Genomic DNA, 26,223 nt, shown 5'->3' on the forward strand with positions numbered 1-26,223 from the left:
CCGAATGGCCTCCTTCTGTGCTGTAAATTTCTATGATTCTATGAAACAAAAAGCCAAAAGACAAGAGAAGAAAACAAAGAATTAAGAGCAGGAGACAAGCAGAGAACTCGTTACAAGGGAAGAGACACAAACGCTAGTTTTATTTTTGATCCTAGGCTGCACCACATGACATCAGCTGGTGTTAGTATAACTGCGTTTGCAATAGCTGCAGCTTTGCCACGTGAAGCTCTTGTGTTAAAAGTGGATTGAAGGGAATTAGCATGAACCGAGTGGAAATCAGATGTTACATTGCGATATTTGTGTGTGTGTGTACTGGCGTGAAAAAAATTAAATTTTCTTTCCTTTCAGTTGTGCTGCCCTCCTCCCTAGATGGCATCGACTCTGGGTCCTACAGGTACTGGCCACACCCGTGTTTCACCCAAGCGCTCCACTCTTCATTTTTGAGTCTACGCGGTGAGTGCGTGCAAGCCACTCCCTCATGGAGGGCATCACAGCCCAGCCTCATCCTGTCCCTACCCGCAATGTGCTTTCCCCAGAAAGAAAGACCGACTTGCATTTCTATAGCGCCTTTCATGACCACCGGACGTCTCAAAGCGCTTTACAGCCAATGAAGTATTTTTGAAGTGTAGTCACTGTGGTAATGTATAACACGCGGCAGCCAATTTGCGCACAGCAAGCTCCCACAAACAGCAATGTGATAATGACCAGATAATGGGGGGAAAATTCAGTATCGCCCTGTCTGGGGCGCCATTATCGGCCGCGTGCAAAGTTTAGCACCTGGCGCTAATTATCGCCTCCGACGGCAAACTTGGCTTTTATCGCCCCTGGAGATGATTGGAGCGCTAAATCAGGCGCTACACACCTGTCTTAAGGCGCAAAGGCCGAGGAGCAAGGCGCTACCTCAGAGCGCTGGCGAAGCTCATGTGATGTCAGTCAGCAATGGAACACAGGCACACTGGTGCGGGCCAGTTCTTAAAGGGGAGTTCTGACGAAAGGTCATCGACCTGAAACGTTAACTCTGTTTCTCTCTTCACAGATGCTGCTTGACCTGCTGAGTTTCTCCAGCATTTTCTGTTTTTATCTTAAAGTGGAGGGTTGATTTTGCTCTCCATCCACATCCTGCTCATTGCAGCCTTGAATCTCGGCCTGGAGAGACCTGTACATCAAATCTGCTGGAAAGAACAATGGAGAGACCCAGGGAAAGAGCTCAGAGTGCAGCCCCCACAGTCTCTTCTAAATCGATGCAAGGAACGGCAAATCAAAATGAACCTGCAAAGTGCTGCTCAGTACTCAAAACTCCTTCGCACAGCGTTGAATCTCTTCAGATGTCTCTCTTTCTCTCAGAATGCGTGATGCAAAAATGTCACCAACAAAAAAAGGCAGGAGGCGGTCGCCTTTAAATAGCGCTCCCCCAGTCCCTTCCTGACTGCAAAACGCTCCCCTCAACCTGTCTTTGCTAGCGGCAGGTGGTAAGGCAGGGGGCGCCACTCACTATCCGGTCCGGGGCACTACCGGGGCGTTGCGCACTCGACTGACGTCACGATCTGCTGGCGCAGGAGATCATGGCGGTAGTGTTCAGTGCTGCCGCAAAATGTCTAGTTAATTTCGCGAGCGGCGCAAACATCACCGCGCCTGGACGCTAGTTGCTTTGTGCCCCATTAGCGCCCTCTTAAGGCGCTAACGGGAGGCGCAAACAACTGAATTTCCCCTCCAATCTGTTTTAGTGATGTTGGTTGAGGGATAAATATTGGATAGGACACCGGGGATAACTCCCCTTCTCTTCTTCGAAATAGTGCCATGGGATCTTTTACATCCACCCGAGAGGGCAGACGGGGCCTCAGTTCAACGTCTCATCTGAAAGACGGCACCTCCAGCAGTGCAGCACTCCCTCAGCACTGCACTGGGAGTGTCAGCCTAGATTTTTGTGCTCGAGTCCCAGGAGTGGGACTTTGAACCCACGACCTTCTGACTCGGAGGCGAGGGTGCTACCCACTGAGCCACGGCTGAGCGTGCAATGACGCCTATTCGCTCGGCACAAATCCGGACTGGAACCCGGAATCTTCTAGTCTAAATGTCCAAGTAGGACATCAGGGTGGGGGTGAGGGGGCTTTCCCCACTAGGCCAGTCGGTGACCTTTAATCAAAGGGCATGACAATACTGAAGACAGAAGTGGCTCAGCGCGGAGAGCAAATGGGGAGTCTCAGCAGCATCACGTGCCTCTGCTGTACCTGGCTACGTATTGAACAGTAAAGCCCGTCGAGAGATAGACCTCCATACAGGAAAATCAATTAAAAAAACAAGGTCGGGGGGGCTTGGGGGGGTCCAGAAACCAGGTTACAGCTCTCGGCCAATAACGGGGTTAGATTCGCAGTCTCGTTCTGCGGGCTTACGCGGGCAGTATTTCAGCAGGCTTCAAAATAAAAATACCAAAATAAATCCAATAAACAGGACTTTCCCTTAATATACTGCCGCTGTCTCAGGTAGGCTGTTATTAATGTAATCTTCAGCTCTGACGGCAGCACTGACAAACGAGGTCTTGTCTCCCCGGTACCAAGAAAAATGACTTACACCGTTACAGATTTAAAACGGGGAGAGAGGGGGAAAAAAAAACCTGCTCTAGGAACCGGCAAAAGGAGAACAGCCCAGCATCAGACAAAAAACAGCTTCATTCAGTCTAACCGATCAAGAGTGCGGAGTCCGAGAACAAGAAGGGTCCACACAATTCTTCCATTGGTGCAAATCCCTGCTACAGACAAAACCCTACAGACGAAACTATACACACCTTAAAACTATCCCCGTTAAGTAATTAGGGAGATCAGCGTACAAAGGGTAATCTGTACCAGGAGAGGTCGTTTTACAATTCTGGACATCCAGCTAAATGTTACGTAAAATAACGAATACAAAAATGTGTTTGTAAGGAAGACAGACTTGCATTTCTATAGCGCCTTTCACGACCACCGGAAGTCTCAAAGCGCTTTACAGCCAATGAAGTACTTTTTGAAGCAGAGTCACTGTTGTAATGTGGGAATCGCGGCAGCCAATTTGCGCACAGCAAGCTCCCACAAACAGCAACATGATAACGGCCCAGATAATCTGTTTTTGTTATGTTGGTTGAGGGATAAATATTGGCCAGGACACCGGGGATAACTCCCCTGCTCTTCTTCGAAATAGTGCCATGGGATCTTTTACGTCCGCCTGAGAGAGCAGACATTGGCCTCGGTTTAACGTCTCATCCAAAAGACGGCACCTCCGACAGTGCAGCACTCCCTCAGCACTGCACTGGAGTGTCAGCCTAGATTTATGTGCTCAAGTCCCTGGAGTGGGACTTGGACCCACGACCTTTTGACTCGGAGGCGAGTGTGCACCCACTGAGCCACAGCTGACATGTAATTGTGTGTATATCTACATATATATGTACACGCACACACTGATCTACACACAGCTGCAGATAAGATTAATAATTTACAACAACAACAGCACAACAACTAGTATTTATATAGTGCCTTTAACGTAGTAAAACATCCAAAGGCGCTTCACAGGAGGATTATAAGACAGAAAATTTGACACTGAGCCACATAAGGATAAATTAGGGCAGGTGACCAAAAGCTTGGTCAAAGAGGTAGGTTTTAAGGAGCATCTTAAAGGAGGAAAGAGAGGTAGAGAGGCGGAGAGGTTTAGGCAGGGAATTCCAGAGCTTAGGGCCTCGGCAACAGAAGGCAAGGCCACCAAAGGTTAAACGATTATAATCAGGGATGCTCAAGAGGGCAGAATTAGAGGAGCGCAGATATCTCGGGGGGGTTGTGGGGCTGGATGAGGTTACAGAGATAGGAAGGGGCGAGGCCATGGAGGGATTTGAAAACAAGGATGAGAATTCTGAAAGCGTACAGGCCTCGTTAATTAGGTTAGTCCAGCCCCTTGTTGTGTTGAGCTGTACCTACCTTGATTGTGCTGTTCATTCCTACCATCTAATTAAGATTGTGAAAATTCACAAATTTTACTGGTGATACAACAGTGCCAGGAAACCCGACTGGTCCGTTCGGGCACGATAGTAAGAGGCAGTGATAGTGATTGGAATTAACAGCACAGAAACAGGCCATTTCGGCTCAACTGGTCCGTGCCAGTGTTTATGCTCCACACGAGCCTCCTCCCGCCCTACTCCATCTCACCATATCAGCATAACCTTCTATTCCTTTCTCCCTCAAATGCTTATCTAGCTTCCCCTTAAATGCATCTACGTTATTCGCCTCAATTACTCCATGTAGTAGGGAGCAACTTTCCCGTTAAGCTGTGTGGCCGCGCAGCGGTCTGGAGGCCCCGCACAGGCTGCTCACCAGCTTTTAAATGGAAAAATAACACGCACACGAGAACATCTGAATGGGTTGCGTAGCCAGTTAAAGGGGCCACTCACCCAAGAAAAAAAATTAGTGTGAACATTGGTAGTGAGTTCCAACTTCTAACCACTCTCTGGGTAAAGGAGTTTCTCCTGAATTCCTTAGTGGATTTATTAGTGACTAGCTTATATTTATGACCCCTAGTTGATTCTCTACATCTACTTTATCAAGCCCCTCCATAATTTTAAAGATATCTATTAGGTCACCCCCCTTAACCTTCTCTTATCTAAAGAAAACAAGTCCCAACTGGTTCAGTCTTTCCTGAGGGTTATAATCTCTGAGTTCTGGTATCATCCTTGAAAATCATTTTTGCACCTTCTCCAGTGCCTCTCTATCCCTTTTGTAATATGGGGGGTGATTTTGCCAATGGGGGCGCGTTGGAGGCGGGACTGCTGCTTGTCGGATTTTTGTCCCGCCTCCATTGACTTGTGGCCAATCCATGCTATTTTCCCTTGATTGAACTTGTTAAGCCCACCCAGCGGGCTTAGCAGGCCAATTAAGGGGAAGCTGGTTACAGAGAACGTCAGCGTATGACGCTCATCTGTCAAAAATTTGACAGATGAATTGTCATCGTTTGACAGCTCTGTGAAGCTGTCAAACACTGACATTCTCTGTAGTTTGATCAGTTCTTGTATTCAAGACTCCTCAAACCTATCTGCTCAGCAGAAATTAGATGGTTGTTGCATCAGAGAATGCAGCAGCCATCTGTCATCTCTGCCGGGGAGATGCGGGAGTCTCCGGATCCCCAACGATTGAAGCCTGCAGGAAGAAACAAAGGGAAGGAAACATTTTCTAACACTTTTCACTTATCTCACATACTTACCTCTCCACACTTGCACCCATCACTTACCTCCGACCCCTGCAGACCCACTGCTTGCCTCGCTGACCCTGGCAGGGTTTCCCGACGTCGGGAAGCCCGCACCTCTGGTGGAAAAATGGGGATAATCCTCTTAACTACCTGTTAACAGGCAGTTAAGTGGCTGTAAGCCACCTTCCTGCCTCAATGAGACGGGGCCCGGCGCGGGTCGGTTACCCGCCTCCTGGGAAGATGGCACGGAAGCGGGTTGGGGGCGGCATGGGCACCCGCCCCCAGATTCTGCCACTTTCCCGGCAGTCCCGGCCTCCTAACCCGCCTCCCCAGGGCTGGCAAGATCGCCCCCATAGAGTCCGGAACTGTGCACAGCAATGTTCCCTTTCAGCTCTGCAGCCGTGCAGCTGTCTGGACCTCCCGCGCAGTTGGCTCACCGACTTTTAAAATTGCAAAAACTGCACTTGCGCAGATTTTTGAACAGGCCACGCGGCCCCTGAAAAAAAAAATTAAGAGGGAACATTGTTGTACAGTACTCCTTTAAGTGTGATTTAACCACGTTATATATACGCGAGTCAGATATCAGAACAGAGCAAGTGATTTGCTATTGCACAGATATCAAAACCCAGAGCAGCTCTCCTTACCTCCGTGAGTTGGGACTCCCATACTGTTGGCCAGCTGGTACAGACGTTGCTGCTGCTCCTCGTACGTCCCATGCTCATTCAACGCAGACATCATTCGCCTGTAGTGTTCTTCCGGTGTCATCTGAATAATCTGATCCTCGATTAAGGGAGTGTTGCACTTTTCTGGATGAAGGGGGAGACAGAAAAGGTAGAACATTTGAGCATTGACAGCAAGAATAAACCAGTCACTTCTGAATTGGGTAAACAGTTGAAGGGGAAAATGTTTATGCAGGGCTATGGGGAAGAGAGTATGGGGTGGGAATGGTGAGATTTCTTTTTAACGCAACGAGCTATCATGATCTGCAATGCACTGCCTGAACAGGGCAGTGAAAGCAGCTTCTATAGGAACTTTCAAAAAGGAATTGGACATACACTTGAATAGGAAACGTTTGCAGGGCTACGGGGAAAGAGCAGGGGGGAGTGGAATTAATTGGAGAGCTCTTTCAAAGAGCCAGCATCGGCAGGATGGGCCGAATGCAGTGTTCCCGCTAAGGCGTGCGGCAGTGCAGTAACCTGAAAGGTCCCGCGCCGGCCGCTCACCATTTTTACAACGCGAGTACCGCGCAGGCGCTGAAATTTAAAGGGACCGCGCATTAAAAGAAACAGGCCGCGCAGAACAAAGCGCAGCCTACATGGAACACTGGTCGAATGGCCTCCTTCTGTGCTGTAAGATTCTATGATTCTTAGGTTAACAAGGCCATTAAAAAAAAGCAAACCAGGCACTAGGGTTTATTTCTAGAGGGATAGAATTGAAAAGTAGTGAAGTTATGCTAAACCTGTATCAAACCTTGGTTAGGCCACACTTAAGAGTACTGCGTACTCCCCTGCTCTTCTTCGAAATAGTGCTGTGGGATTTTTTACGTCCACCTGAGAGAGCAGACGGGGCCTCGGTTTAACATCTCATCTGAAAGACGGCACCTCCGACAGTGCAGCACTCCCTCAGCACTGCGCTGGGAGTGTCAGCCTGGATTTATGTGCTCAAGTCTCTGGAGTGGGACTTGAACCCACGACCTTCTGACTCAGAGGCGAGGGTGCTACCCAGAGCCATGGCTGACACTAAGAAAAGATCCCACGGCACTATTTTGAAGAGCAAGGGGGCAGTTATCCCCGGTGTCCTGGGCCAATATTTATCCCTCAATCAACATCACTAAAAAACAGATTATCTGGTCATTATCACATTGCTGTTGGTGGGATCTTGCTGTGTGCAATTTGGGCTGCTGTGTTTCCTGCATTACAACAATGACCGCAGCATCCGAACCAGGACCAGCAGGTTTAAGAACAGTTTCTATCCACAGGCAGTGCGCCTACTGAACTGCTAATCGCACTGCCCCATATATTATAGTTATATGTTTATGTAAATATATATATTATATTCATATTACCATATATTTATCATATTACATTACTATTATTTCCAGTGGTAATTGAAGCTTTTTTGTACTATTCATCATATCCTGCAACTTGGACTGTTATTGCTATACTTTTTGCTTATTTGCTTATTGTTTTTATTTATACTTGTTTTTATTTTTTTGCTTTTATATTATATGCTTGTATTGTGGGAGTGAGTGGGGAGTAAGCATTCCATTGTACTAGTTACATATGGCAATAAAATGATCTTGGATCTTGGATCTTGGACTCCACTGGTCGTGAAAGGCGCTATATAAATGCAAGTCTTTCTTTTTTTTGTCTTGAACCGTAAGGGCCAGCAGAGGACAGAAACCTTAATGCCTCACTAAGAAAAACACGTCGGCCCGATATAATTTTCTTTGCCCTTAGGCTGACGCCTTTTTTTTTTTAAAGACTTTAAAATTCTTTCAGCATTACAGACCCATAATTGACTTTTTGAACCCTGTGCCTCCCAATTGCCTTCATGCTGTAGGGTGGACAACAGATACTTTCTACATGGGACATGTGAATGCAAAAGGCAAACCGCTGAACATCACAGTAACAATCACTAAATAAACCGAAGAGATATAGAACCTTGCATTATACACAGGACCCCTCGTTATCTACACTCCAATTAATCGGCATCCCAATTAGCCATCAAGAGTTTGCACGAGGCAGCGCCTCTTTACACAGCTTCCATTCCATCTCGTGACAAATCTAAAACCCATCTTGTTTAAGGACAAAGGAAGCTTTATTTAAAAAAAAAATTTTAATGGTGAGAGAGAGCGAGAGAGCAAGAGAGCAAACTGATTTCTGATGACTTGGGATCTCTGTGTAGAGGAGAGAGAGTTCACAGTCACACTGCGAACAAAGGGTCACCGACCTGAAACGTTGGGCTCGATTTCCCAAGCCCCGAGGAGGTGGGTTTGGAGGCGGGAGTGGTGGGAAAATTGCAGAAGCGGGGGGCAGGAACCCATCCCGCCCCCAACCCGTCTCCGTGCCAATGTCCCAGGAGGCGGGTACCCGACCTGTGCTGGGAGCCGCCTCCCCGAGGCAGGAAGGGGATTAGTGCCAATTAACTGCCTGTTAACAGGTAGTTAACAGGCAGTTTTTTGCCTAATCCCTATTTTTAGCCCTGAAGTGTGGGCTGTCCGACGGCTCCGAACCACCCCAAGTTAGCGAGGCGGACCGTCGGTCTGCAGGGGTTGATGGGGTCGAGATGTCCGTTGTGCAGGTGAGTGATGGGTGCATGTGTGCAGAGGGAAGTGTGTGAGGTAAGTGTAAAGTGTTTTAATAAGTTTTACTTACCTTTACTTTCTCCTGCAGTCTTCCTTCCTTCAGGTCTCGGGAGTCCCTGAGCTCACCGGCACAGAAAGCAGAATGGCCGCTGAGCTGTCAAAATCTGCAGCCTCTGCTTTCTGGTCTGGAGAGATCTCTAACTGAGTCTGAGTAGAAGGACTCAAGTTAGAAGACAGATTGTCAGTGTTTGACAGCTTCACAGAGCTGTCAAACGCTGATTTTTCATCTGTCAAAAGCTCTTGAGAGATGAAATGTCAATCGCTGACGTCACCAGTAACCAGGTGTCCCTTAATTAGCCTGCTGAGCCCGCTGGGCGGGCTTAACAAGATCAATCAAGGGAAAATCGCGTGGGTTGGCCACAAGTCGATGGAGGCGGGACTAAAACCCGACAAGTGGGAGTCCCGCCTCCAAAAGCTCCCCATTGACAAAATCGAGCCCGTTAACTCTTGTTTCTCTCTCCACAGATGCTGCCTGACCTGCTGAGTATTTCCAGCATTTTCTGTTTTTATTTCAGATTTCCAGCTTCTGCAGTATTTTGCTTTCGTCACAGTCACACATCTGGCTAGGAGACCGGACACGGTTTCAGGTGCATCAGTCACCCGCTGTAAAAGCCGACCGATCCCAACTAATCAGAGGCCATCGTATCCTTCCCTTTTCAATTCTCCATCCGAAACATGGGGCGGAGGGATCTGCTGTGTATCTTCAGCATGTTTCTGTTTTTATTCCACATGCAGACAGTGGCTCTGAAAGGTTAGGTGTGAGAATGTGCAAGTATCTTCAGACAAAATCAACACTCTGTTGGCAGGAAATTCCCAGTACATTTGTTGTTTGACGAGTGCCAATGTAAAATGCCTGCTAAACTTAACTAACAATGAGGGAGGGGAGCCACAGGTTGTCTCTCGGGGAGGGGTTGATTGACAGCTCCATGCCAAGACAGTACAATATATTTGACAGCTTTTCACCAGTTTGGTAGTTCTTCGTGATTCATCAATGTAGGCGTGAGCAGTGAGGATAGTCTGACTCTCAACCTCACAGATTGTGTTCGGACACTGGTTCCGGTTCAGAGATCTTGTGGGGGGGTGGGGCGGGGAGGGGGTTAATCGGTGGATAGATCACTAAAACCAGCAGCACGATGCGCACCTGCAGTAAGGAAAGCTAACTGGATCTCGGGATGTAAAGCCGTAGGGACAGAGCATAAATCCCAGGAGGTGATGGTACTGGTACAGCCGCACCCAGAGTGCTGCGTAAAGTTCTAATTGCTGTGCTACAGCAAGGGCATCCAGGCACTGGAGGCAGTGCGGAAAGGGGTAAAGATATTTGATGTAAGAAAACTACTAGGCACTTGGTCTGAGTATTAAACAAGGCTTTAATCAACTGTTTTACAACATGGAGATCTAGTTGTGTCCTTCACTAGTTCCTGTTAAAGAATGTCCTGAGCAAGCTGGGCCCATGCCCGAGTATTTATACTCTCCCTGGACAGCGCCACCAGCAGGCCGCCCAGTATTATTACATAAGTCATTTTCACATGAATGATAAGATTCATGTCAATACTGGTGCCTAGCTTAAGGCATCTGAACTACGAGGAAAGGTTGACAAACCTGGGATTGTTTATCCCGGAGAAGAGAATTGGGGGATGGGGGATATCATTCAAATATTTAGAATAGATAAATTGGACCCTGATAATATGTTCTAAATTGCCACAAATTCCAGACAGGAGGTTCAAGAGGGTATGTGGACAGACTATTTAGATTTAACTGCATGTGTGGAATGAACAACCTAAGGAGGACCACACAGAGGTAGAAATATTGCCCTGCTGTACTGAGGTGATCTTCTGAGATCGGGTGCATGGGCACGTTATTGGAGGCCAGCCGGGAGAGTCAAAGGGGGCATTCTCTGCTCAGCAGCAAGTGTGGAAACTTTTAAAGGAGAATTGGATAGATATACAAGGGAGTGGTAGCGTGAGCGATCTATTGGAGTGATCGCTCTTCCGCTGTTCAAAGACTAAGAGCAGGGAGAGAGCTCATGTCCGAGCAAATCACAGTAAGAGAGGTTGGTGTCCAACCCTGGGCAAAGCTACATGATCAGATATTGGTCACTTAGGTCACACTTGAGTTCATAGGGAGCAAAGGCTCAGTTACTGGAGTGGTCCTTGATACTGAGCACAAACCGATCATCTGGATACCGCCGGAAAATCATTAGATGGCTTCCTTCCTTATTTGCATTTAACCTCCACTTCTTGCTGATTATAAGTACATAGTGTTTCATTTGTACTGTGAGGCTTCACTCCCAGGCCCAGGGCATTGCTGTACCAGACGTGCAAGATCACCATTGAGGGATTCTCAATTATCTTCCAATTTCCACAGGGGAGGCAGATCCCTTCTATTTGGGAGGCTAATAGAGGCTCCATTAGTGTAAGATCTTTATACAGAATCGGTTCTACAAGTTCATTCTCGCCTCTTCCAAGTGTTCCTAAAGCCTTGTTATTAGACTAAATTAGTTCAAAAGATTTTTGTAGAGTAATTCTCCCCATTATAATGTTGAGATTAGTACAAGCGACAATTCATATTGATAGCCGATGCAAGATTCACGGTGATTATTTCACATTCTTATCAACGTTACTATAAACTCTCTAACTTCACCCGAACAAAACACTGCATCAGTCAGGGGTGAGGTTAGCATAGTCCATTCTTCTCTGCAGCCTGGGTCTGAATCCAACCCAGACTGATGGGATCAACCTCTGCCAGGTCCTACATGGCAAGTTTCATTCCATATTTTTTGGCGGGTTGGGGTTGATCACAAAAAAAAAACCACTACCCATTAATTAACACAAGTCAACACTAAATCAGCAGTCTCCCTGAGAGAGAGACCGTAAAGGTAGAAATAATGCATTGCTCTATTAAGGCGGCGCTCTGCTGAGTTTGGGTGCGAAGGCACATTATTGGAGGACAGCCGAGAAAAGGCAGAGGACGCAGGTCAGAGATAGGGCTATGACACTATCGAGGCGATTGTGCACATGCTCCCATCTAGTGAAGCTCCACACCATAAGGCCTCACCTCACAAAATGACACCTTCACTCCACATTAGGCCCATACCATGCCTAACTCTGGATTGCCTGGTGCTGACACTGAGGGGGAAATGTTTTTTTTAAACTCTCTCCTCTCTACCAAGGTCCGGGAGATAAAGTAGCCCAGGGCTCAAACTGGTGGCGTTGGGCAGCATTTCACAGCAGCAGTGCCTCATACCTTGATGTGCACGAAAATACATTCTCCTCCGAAATACATGAACAAACTGAAAGAAAACATAGAAGATAGGAGCAGGAGTAGGCCATTCGGCCCCTTGAGCCTGTTCCGCCATTTAATGAGATCATGGCTTATCATCCAAATTCAGTACCATGTCCCTGCTTTCTCCCCATATCCCTTGATCTCTTTCGTCTTAAGAAATATATCTAACTCCTTCTTGAATATATTTAATGAATTGGCCTCAACTGCCTTCTGTGGTAGAGAATTCCACAGGTTCACCACTCTCTGGGTGAAGAAATTTCTCCTCATCTCAGTCCTAAATGGCTTACCCCTTATCCTTAGTTGGTGCGGTGGATTTGTCACGGAAACGGCATCATTGCGGGACTAAAAGACTCCGTGCAAGCTTTCATTTAAAAGATTGGAATCCTTCTAAAAGGTTAAAATTGGCCAGGCCAGTTGAGGCAGCACAGAAAAAGGTCGACATTTCAAATGGGGCAATGGGAACCCTTGGTATGGGTGCGCGTTTTTATGTTGGTTAAACCCGTTCTAAGCAGGCAGCCATCGGGGATCCTGCAGCTTTCAGGTGTGTGCACAGTGCCGGCAGTCTCAAAGAACGAGCAGATTCCGCGGCAAAGTTTGAGATCTTGAAGTGCTCAGCCAGTGATGATTCCAGCTCACTGCAGCTTTTGTGTCTGCTCCTGTCATTACAGTGTAATACCGTCCCTGATCCTCCCAAATCCAAGTCACCCAGGTGTGAAAGCCCTCACAATCTACCCAGCTCAGATCAGACACAAGCATCTGTCCCGTCTCCCCCTCCCTCATTAATTACAGACTGCGCCACATTCTCCATTTTACTCGTTAATCTGCGTTTGAAGACAGCACTTTCAAAACATTACGCGTCAAAGGGAGGCTTGGATGAGCGGGCACTAAATGCAGCTTACCAGAACCCAGACGTAATTCCTGATACACAACAGCTTCATGATAACATTCTAGTATTTATGATTAGGAGAAAGATTAAATTGGAGCTAAAGTTACAATAACACACCTTAAAGTCTGATCATTCTCAACTAAAACGTGCTCGGCCGTGCACAGAATCGCAGGCCCTGATATTACCCGGCGGAATGCTAGTTTAGAGAGAGAAAGAACTTGCATTTATATAGCGCCTTTCACAACCTCAGGACGTCCCTTTACAGCCAATGAAGTACTTTTTGAAGTGCAATCACTGTTGTAATGTAGTAAATGTGGCAGCCAATTTGCGCACAGCAAGCTCCCAAAAACAGCAATGAGATAATGACCAGATAATCTGTTTTTCTAGTGACGATCTTTGAGGATAAATGTTGGCTAGGAGAGAACTCCCCTGCTCTTCTCAAATAGTGCCATGGGATCTTTTACATCCTCCTGAGAGGGCAGATGGAGCCTGGGTTTAATGTCTACATCCGAAAGACGGCACCTCCGACAGTGCAGTGCTCCCTCAGCGTAAACCTAGATTAAGTGCTCAAGTGTCTTGTGTCAAGTGGGACTTGATTCAGAGGCGAGAGTGTCAAGGGTAACACTTAAAAGCACCATCTGAAATTCCTTCCTGTTATTTTGGAGGTAGCATTAACCCATTTACTTAAAAAAAAAGGTTAACACACTCACTAAAATAGTGGAGAAAGGCATTTCGGACAAACATTCTTAAGTGCTCATAGTCTAGTACAGGTAGACTATCCTTTATCCGAAAACCTCGGGACCAGCCGAGTTTCGGATAAAGGAGAATTTCGGATTTCGGAAGGTGGGTCGGAGGGGGTCCGCGGGGGGTCGTGCGCACGACTTACGCTGACGCTCAGTGTAAGTCAGTCGGGGTCCGCGGGGGGGTCGGCGGTTGTCGGGGCTGGCGGGGTCGGCGGTTGTCGGGGTCGGCGGGGGGGTCGGCGGTTGTCGGGGCTGGCGGGGTCGGCGGTTGTCGGGGCCCGCGGGGGGGTCGGCGGTTGTCGGGGCTGGCGGGGTCGGCGGTTGTCGGGGCCGGCAGGGTCCGCGGGGGGGTCGGCGGTTGTCGGGGCTGGCAGTTGTCAGGGCCCGCGGGGGGGTCGGCGGTTGTCGGGGTCGGCGGTTGTCGGGGCCGGCGGGGTCCGCGGTGTCCGCGGGGGGGTTGGCGGGGGGTTGTGCGCACGACTTACCCTTTATCCGAACTTCCGAAACCGGAACCCTCTAAAAACCGAAGGTTTTTTTGTTCGTACGCACCACTTACGCTGAACGAAAAAACCTTCGGTTTTTAGAGGGTTTCGGTTTTCGGAAGTCCGGATAAAGGGTAGTCTACCTGTATCTCAATGTTAGTGACCTCAGAATATATACTAACAATAAACTTTGCCTTTCATTTTATATTTAACATGTGTCTATTGTTTAATACGACAAATTTTGACAGGGTAGGGTTGCAAACCATCAACGTCCCACCCAGCAGTCATGTGCCCCCTGTCTTCCAATCATGAAGAAAGATCTGGCAGCGGTTGTGCAGACACCTACAGCCCACATCATCCCACCTTTCTTGCCAAAGTGGGAAGTGTGACGGAAAAAAGCAGCAGATCGTGACCTCAGTGGAAAAGGTTATTATATAAATAAACTCCCCTTCGCTTTACAAGAATCCTCGATATTGGATTTAACCAGCTCTTACTGATCCCGGTCATATCCAGATACTCATCTACTTCCACACCTCAGGAAGGATGTGAAGACCTTAGAGAGGGTACAGAAAAGATTTACGAGAATGGTTCCAGGGATGAGGGACTTCAGTTATGTGGATAGACTGGAGAAGCTGGGGTTGTTCTCCTCAGAGCAGAGAAGGTTGAGAGGAGATTTGATAGAGGTGTTCAAAATCATGAGGGGCCTGGACAGAGTAGATAGAGAGAAACTGTTCCCATTGGTGGAAGGGTCGAGAACCTGAGGACACAGATTTAAGGTGATTGGCAAAAGAATCAAAAGTGACATGAGGAAAAACCTTTTTACGCAGCGAATGGTTATGATCTGGAATGCACTGCCTGAAAGGGTGGTGGAGGCAGACTCAATCGTGGCTTTCAAAAGGGAGTTGGATAAGTACCTGAAGGAAAAAAATTTGCAGGGCTACGGGGAAAGGGTGGGGGAGTGAAGTGCTTTTGCAGATAGCCGGCATGGGCTCGACGGACCGAATGGCCTCCTGTGCTGTAACCATTCTATGATTCTCCAATCCAACCAAATATCGTCAATCTGTCTTCGCCCACCTATCACAACATTTTAACAAAGCAGCACAAGTCCTGCACAAGTGAACTTAAAAAGCACACGCTCAGCGCTCCCCCCATCCATCTCTGACTGCTGCTGAAAGCTCGAACGTTAAAGGAAGCATGAACGATTTTTTTCCTGACATTGGCAACTGTAAAGTGGAGACCAGAGTAAAGCTCAAGTGGATGTGTCCTCCAGACAGGAACATGGAAACTCCGAGTAAACCATTCAGCACCTCAAGCCTGTTCCGCCATTCAATTAAATCACGGTTCATCGGTACTGCAACTCCATGCACCTGCCTTTGCACCATATCATCCCCCCTCCCCTCCCCTCCCCTCCAACTCCATGGCAGCTAAAGTAACAACAACTGCCAGAAGAGCCAGAGGGGAGGTGAGGAGAAATCCTTTTAATACGGCGAGTGGTTATGACCTGAAGTGCAATGCCTGACAGGGTGGTGGAAGCAGATTCAATACTTTCTAAAGGGATAATGGGAATCCCTGGCCCAAGACCGCACAAAGTGGAGGAGAAGCATCCGGGAAGGCGCCGAACACCTCGAGTCTCTTCGCCGGGAGCAAGCGGAAGCCAAGCGCAAGCAGCGCAAGGAGCGCACGTCAACCCAAGCACCCCACCCACCCGCCCCTTCAACCACCGTCTGCCCCATCTGTGACAGAGACTGTAGGTCCCGCATTGGACTCATCAGTCACCTGAGAACTCATCTTTACTGTGGAAGCAAGTCATCCTCAGTTCCGAGGGACTGCTTAAGAGAGACTTTCTAAAGGGAATTGTATATATATATTTGAAAAGGAAAAATTTGCAGAGTTATAGGGAAAGAGCAGGGGGAGTGGGGCCAATTGGAGAGCTCTTTCAAAGAGCCGGCAGGGGGGGCACGATGGGCCGAAAGGCCTCCTTCTGTGATGTATGATTCTATGATTCTAACAGCCGAACCCACTCCTCCCATCTCTACCCAGAAGCTGACAGAATAATAGCATCCGTGTAATGCTGAAGAAGTGTCACCTCTTGTATGGAATCAATGTAAGCCTAACCCCAAAGGCGTAATTAAAAGCCACACTAATCCCAGAGCTATTGATGGAGTGTTGTAGACCAACAGGTACTGTAGAATCAGCAACTAATGACCTCGAAATTTGTGGCCACTTAGGGGGGTTAGCGGAGGGTAACCAGCGCCCTTGAAACCATTACCCAGCATGAGGCATGCCTTCAGGAGAGGAGGGGAGGGAATTGGGTTAAAAAGAGATATATAGTCAAAAAAAAAGCATTACTACCACAACTGTTCTTTTTCTCCTCTCCCCAAATTTTCTCCTGTCCTTCCCTGAAGGCACAGATTGCTTGCTGAGGAGTAGGCCATCAACCCCAGGCACCTTCTGGTATCTTGCTCAAGTTTCAGTAGGCCATTCAATCACGAGACGGCGCAGCCAAGCGCCAATCTTGTCCGCCGCACACATCTACGGGCAAGCAGGGTCACTGGACAACGAGCAGGTGCATGACCCCCCCGGCCAGGTTTCCCCTCCCCACCTCAGGGGTGCTGAGGTTAAAGCAAGTGCCTCTGCTGCTGTCCCAACTAAGATCCGTTGACCCGGCACCGAACCTAGGACTTTCCGGCTCCCTATGCCTCAACCACTCATTCCGTAACATCCGTGAGCCGGCCCGTTTTACATCATTAAGCAGGATTTATTTTTTGCGTTATTGGCCAACTACAGGAAACTCTCTTTTAACCGGCACCTAAATAACCGGAAATCTCTGTTAACCGGCAAAATTCAGGAGTAGGGTCAGGTAAGTTTTACTTCATATTAGTGGCAGTTCCTGGATCTGTGGCTGTGTAACTGGGGTTCGTGCACTTGTTGCTAAGCAACAGGGACGCTTGATCTGTGGCCGGAGTTCCTGCACATGTTGCTAAGCAACAGGGAAGCCTGGATTTGTTGCTGTGTACGGGGCTCTCGTAACCTTTTAACTATACCTCTCTGTAATCCGGACTTTTTGATAAACCGGCACCACGCCGGTCCCGTTGGTGCCGGATAATAAAGAATTTCCTGTATGACCTGCAGTACAGCAATTTGCTCTTTAACTGGACAATGGAATTAGATTTCTGTTTGGTGATACGCTGAGTAACCTTTTGACCAAAAGGTTTAATAAACTAGGCCGATGAAAGGTGATGAGGCCTGGCTTGAGTTCCGATTATTTTGACCCCAAACAAATTTCTCGCAAAATAATGATGGGTGAAACCGGCTTTGAAAAGTATCCGAGAAGAAGACCACGTATAATCATATTACACTTACAAACTAACTGAGGTGACGTGTGTTAGACACCACCCAGTCTGGCGGCGGCGCTGAAAACTCGAGGAGGAATGGCACAGTATTCAGAGAGAAGTAAATTAAAAAATTGATAGAGCTGCTTATAAAGCATCCCTTTGAATTATTTGGTTCCACTCCCGAGGGTGCTGAATCTTCCCCTCACCACCCGGGGCGCTGGGAACCGGTTGCCGCATCCGCACTGCTGCTCTGGCCGGGATCGGCCAATTGAAGGCAGACTGGGATGCGAACCTGGGAACTTCCAGAGGAAAAATAAAATGATATTTGCATTCAAACAGTCCCTCGTCACTTCAAAACTTCTGGTAGCTTTTCAGGTAAAGGTTTTGGTTTGAAGTGCAGCAACTGTTGTTATGTGAGCAGATGCGACAGCCATTCCTCAAAAAACAGCACTGAGATAAACAACCAGTTCACATTTATTTTGGTGGTACTAGTACATGTTTAAGCATTAAAAGTTTATGTAGTTTTGTTTTTTAAAACAATCAACGCAAGCTAAGTAGAAGGAAAGACTTGCATTTCTATAGCGCCTTTCACGACCACCGGACGTCCCAAAGCGCTTTACAGCCAATGAAGTACTTTTGAAGTGTAGTCACTGTTGTAGTGTGGGAAATGCCAAATTGCGCACAGCAAGCTCCCACAAACAACAATGTGATAATGACTGACCTGAATCAGTCATTCATGAAAGAAAGACTTATGAAATAACACTGAGCGGCCTGCGGGTGGCGCTGTCCAGGGAGAGTATAAATACTCGGGCACGGGCCCAGCTTGCGCAGGACATTCTTAACAGGAACTAGTGAAGGACACAACTAGACCTCCATGTTGTAAAACAGTTGATTAAAGCTTTGTTTAACGCTTAGACCAAGTGCCTAGTAGTTTTCTTACATCACAGACCAGATCATCTGTTTTAGTGATGTTGATTGCGGGATAAACATTGGCCGGGACACTGGGGAGAACGCCCCCCTGCTCTTCTTCGAAATACAGGAAACTCTTTTTTATCCGGCACCAACGGGACCAGCGTGGTGCCGGTTGATCAAAAAGTCCAGATTACAGAGAGGTATACTTACCAAGGTACGAGAGCCCCGTACACGGCCACAGGTGCAGGAGCCCCGGTTACGCGGCACTTGTGCAGGAGTCCCGGATACACGGCACTTGTGCAGAGAGTCCCGGATACACGGCCACAGGTGCAGGAACCCCAGTTACATGGCCACTAATATATAGTAAAACTTACCTGAACCTACTCCTGAATTTTGCCGGTTAAGAGAGATTTCCGGATATTGAGGTGCCGGTTAAAAGAGAGTTTCCTGTAGTGGCGGTGGGATCTTTTACGTCCACCCGAAAGAGCAGACGGGGCCTCGGTTTAACGTCTCATCCGAGAGACGGTAGAGCACAGCAACCTCATTCAATATAGCCATAAATAATGCGGACGTCTCTCACTTTACACCCGCTCTTAGCTAAGATATGCCTAAGTTCTATATGGGGTGGTGCCTTTACAGACAAGAGCCTTTGGGGCCACTACACATATATCTATCGATTTAAATATTACCTATACTAAAGGTCTTGCACCATGCATGCACTTCTACAACTGTTACAACTACTTTCTGTAACATTTTCCCGCTCACACGTTTAGGTAACACACCATGAGCAGTTCCACGGGAGATCTGCTAATATTCTATATGTTTTGAATATATCCTTCATACTCCAAATGACACGCTTTATATATACACAACACTAACAAATCCAGACTGAAAGTCTTAAAAAAAAAAGTATACAAGCCCCAGTTTTCTGACCTTGCGATAACCCCAAAAAAAGTTCTCGAGGTAACAGATCGAGCAGCCAAGCAGATGCCAACCTAGCAAAACTTCCAAAAAAAAAACCGTCAATAATTGGCTTCTAGTTGACCTCAGGACCTATTTCGAGCACTTCCGCACAAGGAGCAACCGGAGCGTGGACAGGCCAGGTCAGGAAGCATGCTTCAGACCGCACGCCATCCATGGGCATCCGTCCCGTGTGTAACTGAGAGTCCTGTTTACTGCACGTCGCGCATTAAATCTGAAAGGTGGCATATTAAGTCAGGATTTTTAAAAAGACATGCTTTTCTCATTGGCTCAAATAAGCAACTCCGTCATGCTGATTTGCTGATATATTCACCCACAAAGATCCCACAGGAACGCAATCACCTGAAATGAACTATGTCACTCCAATTATTATTTCAAGGTGGTCCCGGGCACATTTTTATTCCCAACCTCGATGAATCGTTAAAAAAAAAGGTTCTATAATTCCGCCCAACTGCATGAAACTTACCCATAGATTTGCCTCCATTCTCATCTCTATTTCTTACCACAGGCTGGCCTGTCCTCTAATTCTGCCCTCTTGAGGATCCCTGATTATAATCGCTCCACCATTGGCGGCCGTGCCTTCTGTTGCCAAGGTCCTAAGCTCTGGAATTCCCTGCCTAAACCTCTCCGCCTCTCTTTCCTCCTTTAAGACGCTCCTTAAAACCGACCTCTTTGACCAAGCTTTTGGTCACCTGCCCTAATTTATCCTTCTGAGGATCGGTGTCAATTTTTTTTGTCTTAAAATACTCCTGTGCAGCGCCTTGGGACGTTTTACTATGTTAAAAGCGCTATATAAATACAAGTTGTTGTTGTTGTGTCTCGAGCCGGTGAGATTCACTTTACCGATCTGCCTACAGCATGCCACCATCCTTTCTTCCTATGGCCTTTCTTACCTACTTCTTTACAATCAAGCACCTTCCACACATCTACTGTATATTGGTGTCAATTGAAAATAAAATTTCCTTGCCTCCTTTTTCTGTTCTTACCCAGTGATCTTTCTCTTCCCTACACAGATTTCCCAATTGTGATCCTGTCGCTCAAATTCAGCCTGATTGAGCCCGACTTTCACCACCTACCCTACACGTGTGCTCACCTATTCCTCTTCTTTCAATCTGAGAACAACCCTCACAGGAGATGGACCATATGTATTATTCATAGGGTTTATAGAATCATCGGAACTTACAGCGCAGAAGGAGGCCATTCGGCCCATCGTGCCTGTGCTGGCCCTTTGAAAGATCAGTCGTGCTTAGACCCACATCCCTGCTTTCTGTCCGTAACCCTGCAAGTTCCTCATCCTCAAGTAGCCGTCAACTCCCTTATAAAATTATTTATAGAATCAGCTTCCACCACCTTTTCAGATCGAGCGTTCCAGATCCCGACAACTCTCTGGGTGAAAAAATTTCTCCTCTTTTGCCAATGATTTTAAATCTGACCTCTAGCTATCGACCTACTCGCCAGAGGGAATAGTTTTTCCCCCATTTACTCTATCAAAATCTCTCATCATCTTGAAAACCTATTAGGTCACCTCTTCACCTTCTCGGGTTCCAAGCCAAGGGGAACAGTCCAAACTTTTCCAATCTCTCCTCATTAACTGAAGTAATTACAGTAATTACATACTGGACAACCCCACAGGAGATGGGCTATATACACGTCACTCTGTGAATTTATCAGCGGTAGTGTACTTATTTATTATGACATGCAATGGCAGCACAAATGGTCCAATCACAGCAGAGCAGAATGCTCCCAAAGAAACTCCCAACACTTTCTTCAATTACAACAATCACCAACAACAGTGGGCAAATAGTTTTACAAAGAAAATTCTTTAAACATTTGTAACCTATATTTCAATTAAAATTGCACCCACGTGTGCAGCAGCAGTATGAAAAGGATACACAACAGGGTGTGGGGTGAGACACCACATGAGTCACGCCAAGAACTCACTTGTGGCTTTGGAACTCATGAGTAAATCAGGCCTGAGGTCGCCCTACCTCAAGCCCCCGCCTCTCCCCCAAATCTATCCTGCATGCAATACAAATATTCCGCTTTGGCTTTTTATTCACTATTATTAAATCTCAGTTCTACCACCTAGAAGACAGTCTCTTCTTTCTGGCCAGGCAGCTGGACCGTCTGGGACACAGCGTTCCCTGTGGTTGCTGCTAATGTTGCTGAATGATTAGCTGATGGGTAACTTACCGTTTCTGCCTGGCAAGCCAGTACTCCCTCCCACAGAAAGGCAGTGCTGCTGTACTAATCAATTCCCAGCCGGTCAGTCTTCATCCACGCCTTTGTTAGCTCTAGATGTGACTACTCCAACGCACTCCTGGTCGGCCTCCCATCTTCCACCCTCCGTAAACTTAAGCTCATCCAAAACTGCAGCTGCCCGTGTCCTAATTCGCACCAAGTCCCGTTCACCCATCACCCCTGTGCTCACCGGCCTACATTGGCTCCCGGTCTAGCAACGTCTCGATTGTAAAACTCTCGACCTTGTTTTCAAATCCCTCCTCTCCTCATCTCTGTAACCTCCTCCAGCCCTACAACCCTACGAGATACCTGCGCTCCTCCAATTCTGGTCGCTTGCGCATCGCTGATTTTAATCGCTCCACCATCGGTGGCCGTGCCTTCAGCTACCGAGGGCCTAGGGTCTGGAATTCCCTCCCTAAACCTCTCCGCCTCGCTACTTCTCTTTCCTCCTTTAAGATGCTCCTTAAAACCTACCTCTTTGACCAACTTTTTGCTCATCTGGCCAAATTTTGTTTGACAAAGCTCCTGTGAAGCGCCTTGGGATGTTTTACTACATTAAAAGCGCTGTATAAATGCACATAGTTGTTGTTGCCAAGGACTGGAGAGACTTTACAACTAAAGGAAATGGGAGCTCTGCAACACATCAAAAGACTACATTTTGACCTTTGACCCTAGTGTTCGGGGGTCCAGTACTAGAATTGTTCTAATGTCCTCTTTCTTTTCACATTCACTTGTTATACTAACCACCACTGGCAGCCTGGCACTGGTCTTATTTCTGATATTAATGTAATAAAAATCACCAAGGTCACTGATTTTATGGTTTACACAGAACAAATAGAGAACCTGCAGGATTGGAACCCCGAAACACTGGTGACAATTAGGGGTCATAATCTCAGGACAAGGGGTTGGCCATTTAAGACGGAGCTGAGGAGGAATGTCGTCACTCAGAGGGTTGTGAATCGTTGGAAGTCTCTACCCCAAAGGGCTGTGGAGGCAGAATCGTTGAACACACACACACAGACACAGACACACACACAGACACACACACACAGACACACACACAGACACACACACAGACACACACACACAGACACACACACACAGACACACACACACAGACACACACACACAGACACACACACACACACAGACACACACACAGACACACACACAGACACACACACAGACACACACACAGACACACGGATCATCGAGGGAACCTAACGAGGCGGGTTCAGGTTGAATGTCCATTTTAGGCTCCATTGAGGTCAACCGAAAGCGGGGTGTAAAATGGACGTCCGACTCGAACCCGCCCCGCTCCCAATCCTCCAAGTATCTCAGGTGGGGAAACTACTTTTAAGCTGAAGTCCGCAGAGACATTTTTCACACTTACTCTGTTCTTAAATTCAGCATACAATTAAAAGTTCGCAACCTCAGTTTCACTCCCGCAAGCTGTGATTCGAGTATAGACCCATTTCAGAAATAGGGCAGTGAAGGGGTATGAAATAAAATTCATACCTTCTGTCATGGGTGGGCACCAAACTTTGTCAACTAGCCATACCAAAGCGAAATAAGAGAACTTGTTATTTTTCTACTGAAGGCAGTGACTCATACTGTGGCACAGATCCATAGGATACTGGTAGCTCTCCAGCACCTCATTCAAGTGGCCATTTTTCCTGTCGCGGCCTAGACAGCAACTGGCAATAGGCTATTCAACCTGGAGGAGCCTCTCAAATCAAGCCCAATCTTGTCCTTACCCAAAGTCCAGACACATGCACTCTTCAGCTGTAGTTAGTGATCGGGAGTGGGAACCCTGGTGGATTTGGCCCCTCCCCAGCCCAAGAATGCTGAAGCCAATTGTAATGCCTTCAGCCACCCAACCCCGCCACCACCACCACCCCACACCAACCACCACCACCTAGCTCGACGGAGATCTTCTAACTCAACATGGAACAGGGGTTGAACCTGAACTCTCCCTGGAGCAAATGTCTGGCCAGCACACCACGCAGCTCACTTTCCCCATGAAACATTGAGAAACCCTGCTTTTCATCTTCTAACAATACCACAGGGCAACTATAGACAAGGAAGACCATTTGGCCCCTCTTTATTCATCCATGCAGAAAGACTCTACACTCCCCCACTGCAGCATCAAATGGATTCTTAAATTATTCCAGCGTTTTCACTTCCACTACTCTATTATTGTAATTGTTTTAAACAAAGTATTAATTAGATTTTTTTAAATTTGGGAAGAGGAAAGACCCTACATATGTGACTTCTCACTGCAGCCCTCAATCCCTTCGGTCCCCAGACACACATCTAATTGCCTCTTGAACCCACTTGTACTGTTCACTTCTACTGCCTTGCCTGGTAATTTATTCCACTGGTCTATTACACTGTGGGTTAAATCCTTCCAGCTGACTTCCTCACTTATTCCGACATTGCTTTCTTCTTCTTTTTGCAGCCAGGCACTGCGTGTTGGGAGCTTGGTGCCGAATCCTTTGAAAATGTTCCGAAACATGAGAGCAACTGGGTCATCCGGCTGATAGTTACTAAGCAACATTCTGAAATTAACTCAATCGCTCAGTATTTTTGAGACGGAGGTTGGTCTAGTTTAAAAATGCAGAGATCTTCTCTCATTTCTCCCCCTCCTTCTTTACAAGGTTCCTGCTCCAAGAGCCAAAGATTCAGGCATCCATCCTTGCACCAACATTGGTTCCTTTTGAGCCACGATGACCTTAGTTCTAGGCAGGTTCTAGGCCAGTGGTGAACAACGCTATTGTGGTGGGTGGTGGGTGGGGGGTGGGGGGGGGGGTGGGCAGGGAAGTCAGGAAAAGCAAAGCCCACAGCAACAGACAAAGCACTCGAACAAGAACACTGAGAGCAACATCACAGTGTCACAGCTGTGGCTCAGTGGGTAGTATCCTCGCCTCCGAGTCAGAAGGTTGTGGGTTCAAGTCCCACTCCAGAGACTTGAGCACAAAAAGCTGGGCTGTCACTCCAGTGGAGTGCTGAGGGAGTGCTGCACTGTTGGAGGTGCTGTCTTTCGGATGAGATGTTAAAACGAGGCCCCGTCTGCTCTCTCAGGTGGATATAAAAGATTCCCGGTGTCCTGCCCAATATTTATCCCTCAACCAACATAACGAAAACAGATTATCAGGTCATTACAGGAAACTTTCGATTTACCGGCACCTAAATAACCGGAAATCTCGGTTAACCGGCAAAATTCAGGAGTAGGTTCAGGTAAGTTTTATTACTTGCCTTCCTCCATCTGTTGCTGTGCAAGGGTGTGGCTGCAGCTGTTGCTAAGCAACAGAGACGCTTGGAACTTTTGGCCATTGTTCTGAACCTGTTAAGCAACAGGGTTTGTTGCTTTATACGGAGCTCTCAGCTCCGTATCTTTTACTATAGCTTTCGGTTATCCGGAATTTTTGATGAACCAGCACCACGTCGGTCCCGTTGGTGCCGGATAAAAAGTTTCCTGTATTACATTGCTGTTTGTGGGAGCTTGCTGTGTGCAAATTGGCTACTGCTATTCCTACATTACAACAGTGACTCTACTTCATTGGCTGTAAAGCACTTTGAGACATCCGGTGGTCGTGAAAGGCACTGTATAAATGCAAATCTTTCTTTCCCTATTCCTGCGTTGGTTTTCATTTGCTCCCCTCACTGACCCACTCTGCTTATTAAAAGTTCTGATCACAGCACTGCTCTGAAGATGCGTTTGGCCATTGCTCCAGTTATTCATAACGAGCGGCTCATTAATTTAAAAAAGCATAAGGGACCAATTCAGAGGCTTCCACCAGCTCAGAGGCACACTACTGAAACCTAAATACAGTTCCGGTTCTGTTAAAAAAGTGTCCATTTCCATTATCATTTTTAACGATAAGTTGGCCTGAACATTAGTGGAAAATTCTACAGCCAATAATTAAGCTGAACCACAGCCAGTCAGTCAGTGTGGGACAGGGAGCTTTGTATATCGGGACAAGTAGGTGCAAAACTTGGTGATCCTACAGCAGACCAGTACCACTAACTCAGGACCAGCTTCATCAGCGCTGCTCGTTCATTCACAAACACAAAATGTCAAAATAGCACTGCGGATGCACCCAGCGTTTCAGTCTCTTGGAAACACCAATAGAGTGGATAGGAAGGACCTATTTCCCCTTCGCAGAGAGGTCAATAACCAAGGGGCATAGACTGAAAGTAATTGGTAGAAGGATTAGAGGGGAGTTGAGGAGAACTGTTTTCATCCAGAGGGCGGTGGGGGTCTGGAACTCACTGCCTGAAAGGGTGGGAGAGGCAGAGACCCTCATCACATTTAAAAAGTGTTTGGATATGCACTTAAAGTGCTGTAACCTACAGGGCTACGGACCAAGAGCTGGAAAGTGGGATTAGGCTGGATAGCTCTTTTTCGACCGGCACAGACACGATGGGCCGAATGGCCTCCTTCTGTGCCGTAAATTTCTATGATTCACATGATTTTTCTATGAAATAGTTTTAGCAACAGGAAACAGTCACTGGTTCAACAAACCTGACCTTTTTTTGTGATAAATCCAGAAAACTGTCTCTGCATTCTCTCGCTCTCCAAATGGCCTCCTTCTGCACCATAAATTTCTATGATTCTATGACCAAAATTGGGATCTATGAACATAATGGGCCAGTAGGGCAGAGACATCTTCACGATTCATTAACTCCGACTGCTTGCACAGATATAAGCACCAGGCGATGGTGCCTTTAGGGAGTTGCACACGGGTCTGTGCCCGTGAAAGCCCCAAGTCCCCAGTCACAACTGCGGCCT

General features: G+C 47.3%; 1 protein-coding gene across 6 annotated transcripts in view; it reads right to left on the minus strand.

Annotated features, from left to right (window-relative positions):
* samd11 (sterile alpha motif domain containing 11) overlaps nt 1-26,223 on the minus strand; it is a 301,407-nt gene that overhangs the window by 91,870 nt on the left and 183,314 nt on the right. For all 6 annotated transcript variants that reach the window (XM_085967340.1, XM_085967335.1, XM_085967339.1 and 3 more), the window contains one exon: nt 5,844-6,005. In XM_085967340.1, coding sequence (XP_085823466.1) covers nt 5,844-6,005 — 162 coding nt within the window. The remainder of the gene's footprint in view (nt 1-5,843; nt 6,006-26,223) is intronic.

The sequence above is a fragment of the Somniosus microcephalus genome, chromosome 25 (genome assembly GCF_052327205.1).
Source record: "Somniosus microcephalus isolate GS21.2 chromosome 25, FLI_Smic_1.0, whole genome shotgun sequence".
In the NCBI taxonomy this organism is placed as follows: domain Eukaryota; kingdom Metazoa; phylum Chordata; class Chondrichthyes; order Squaliformes; family Somniosidae; genus Somniosus; species Somniosus microcephalus.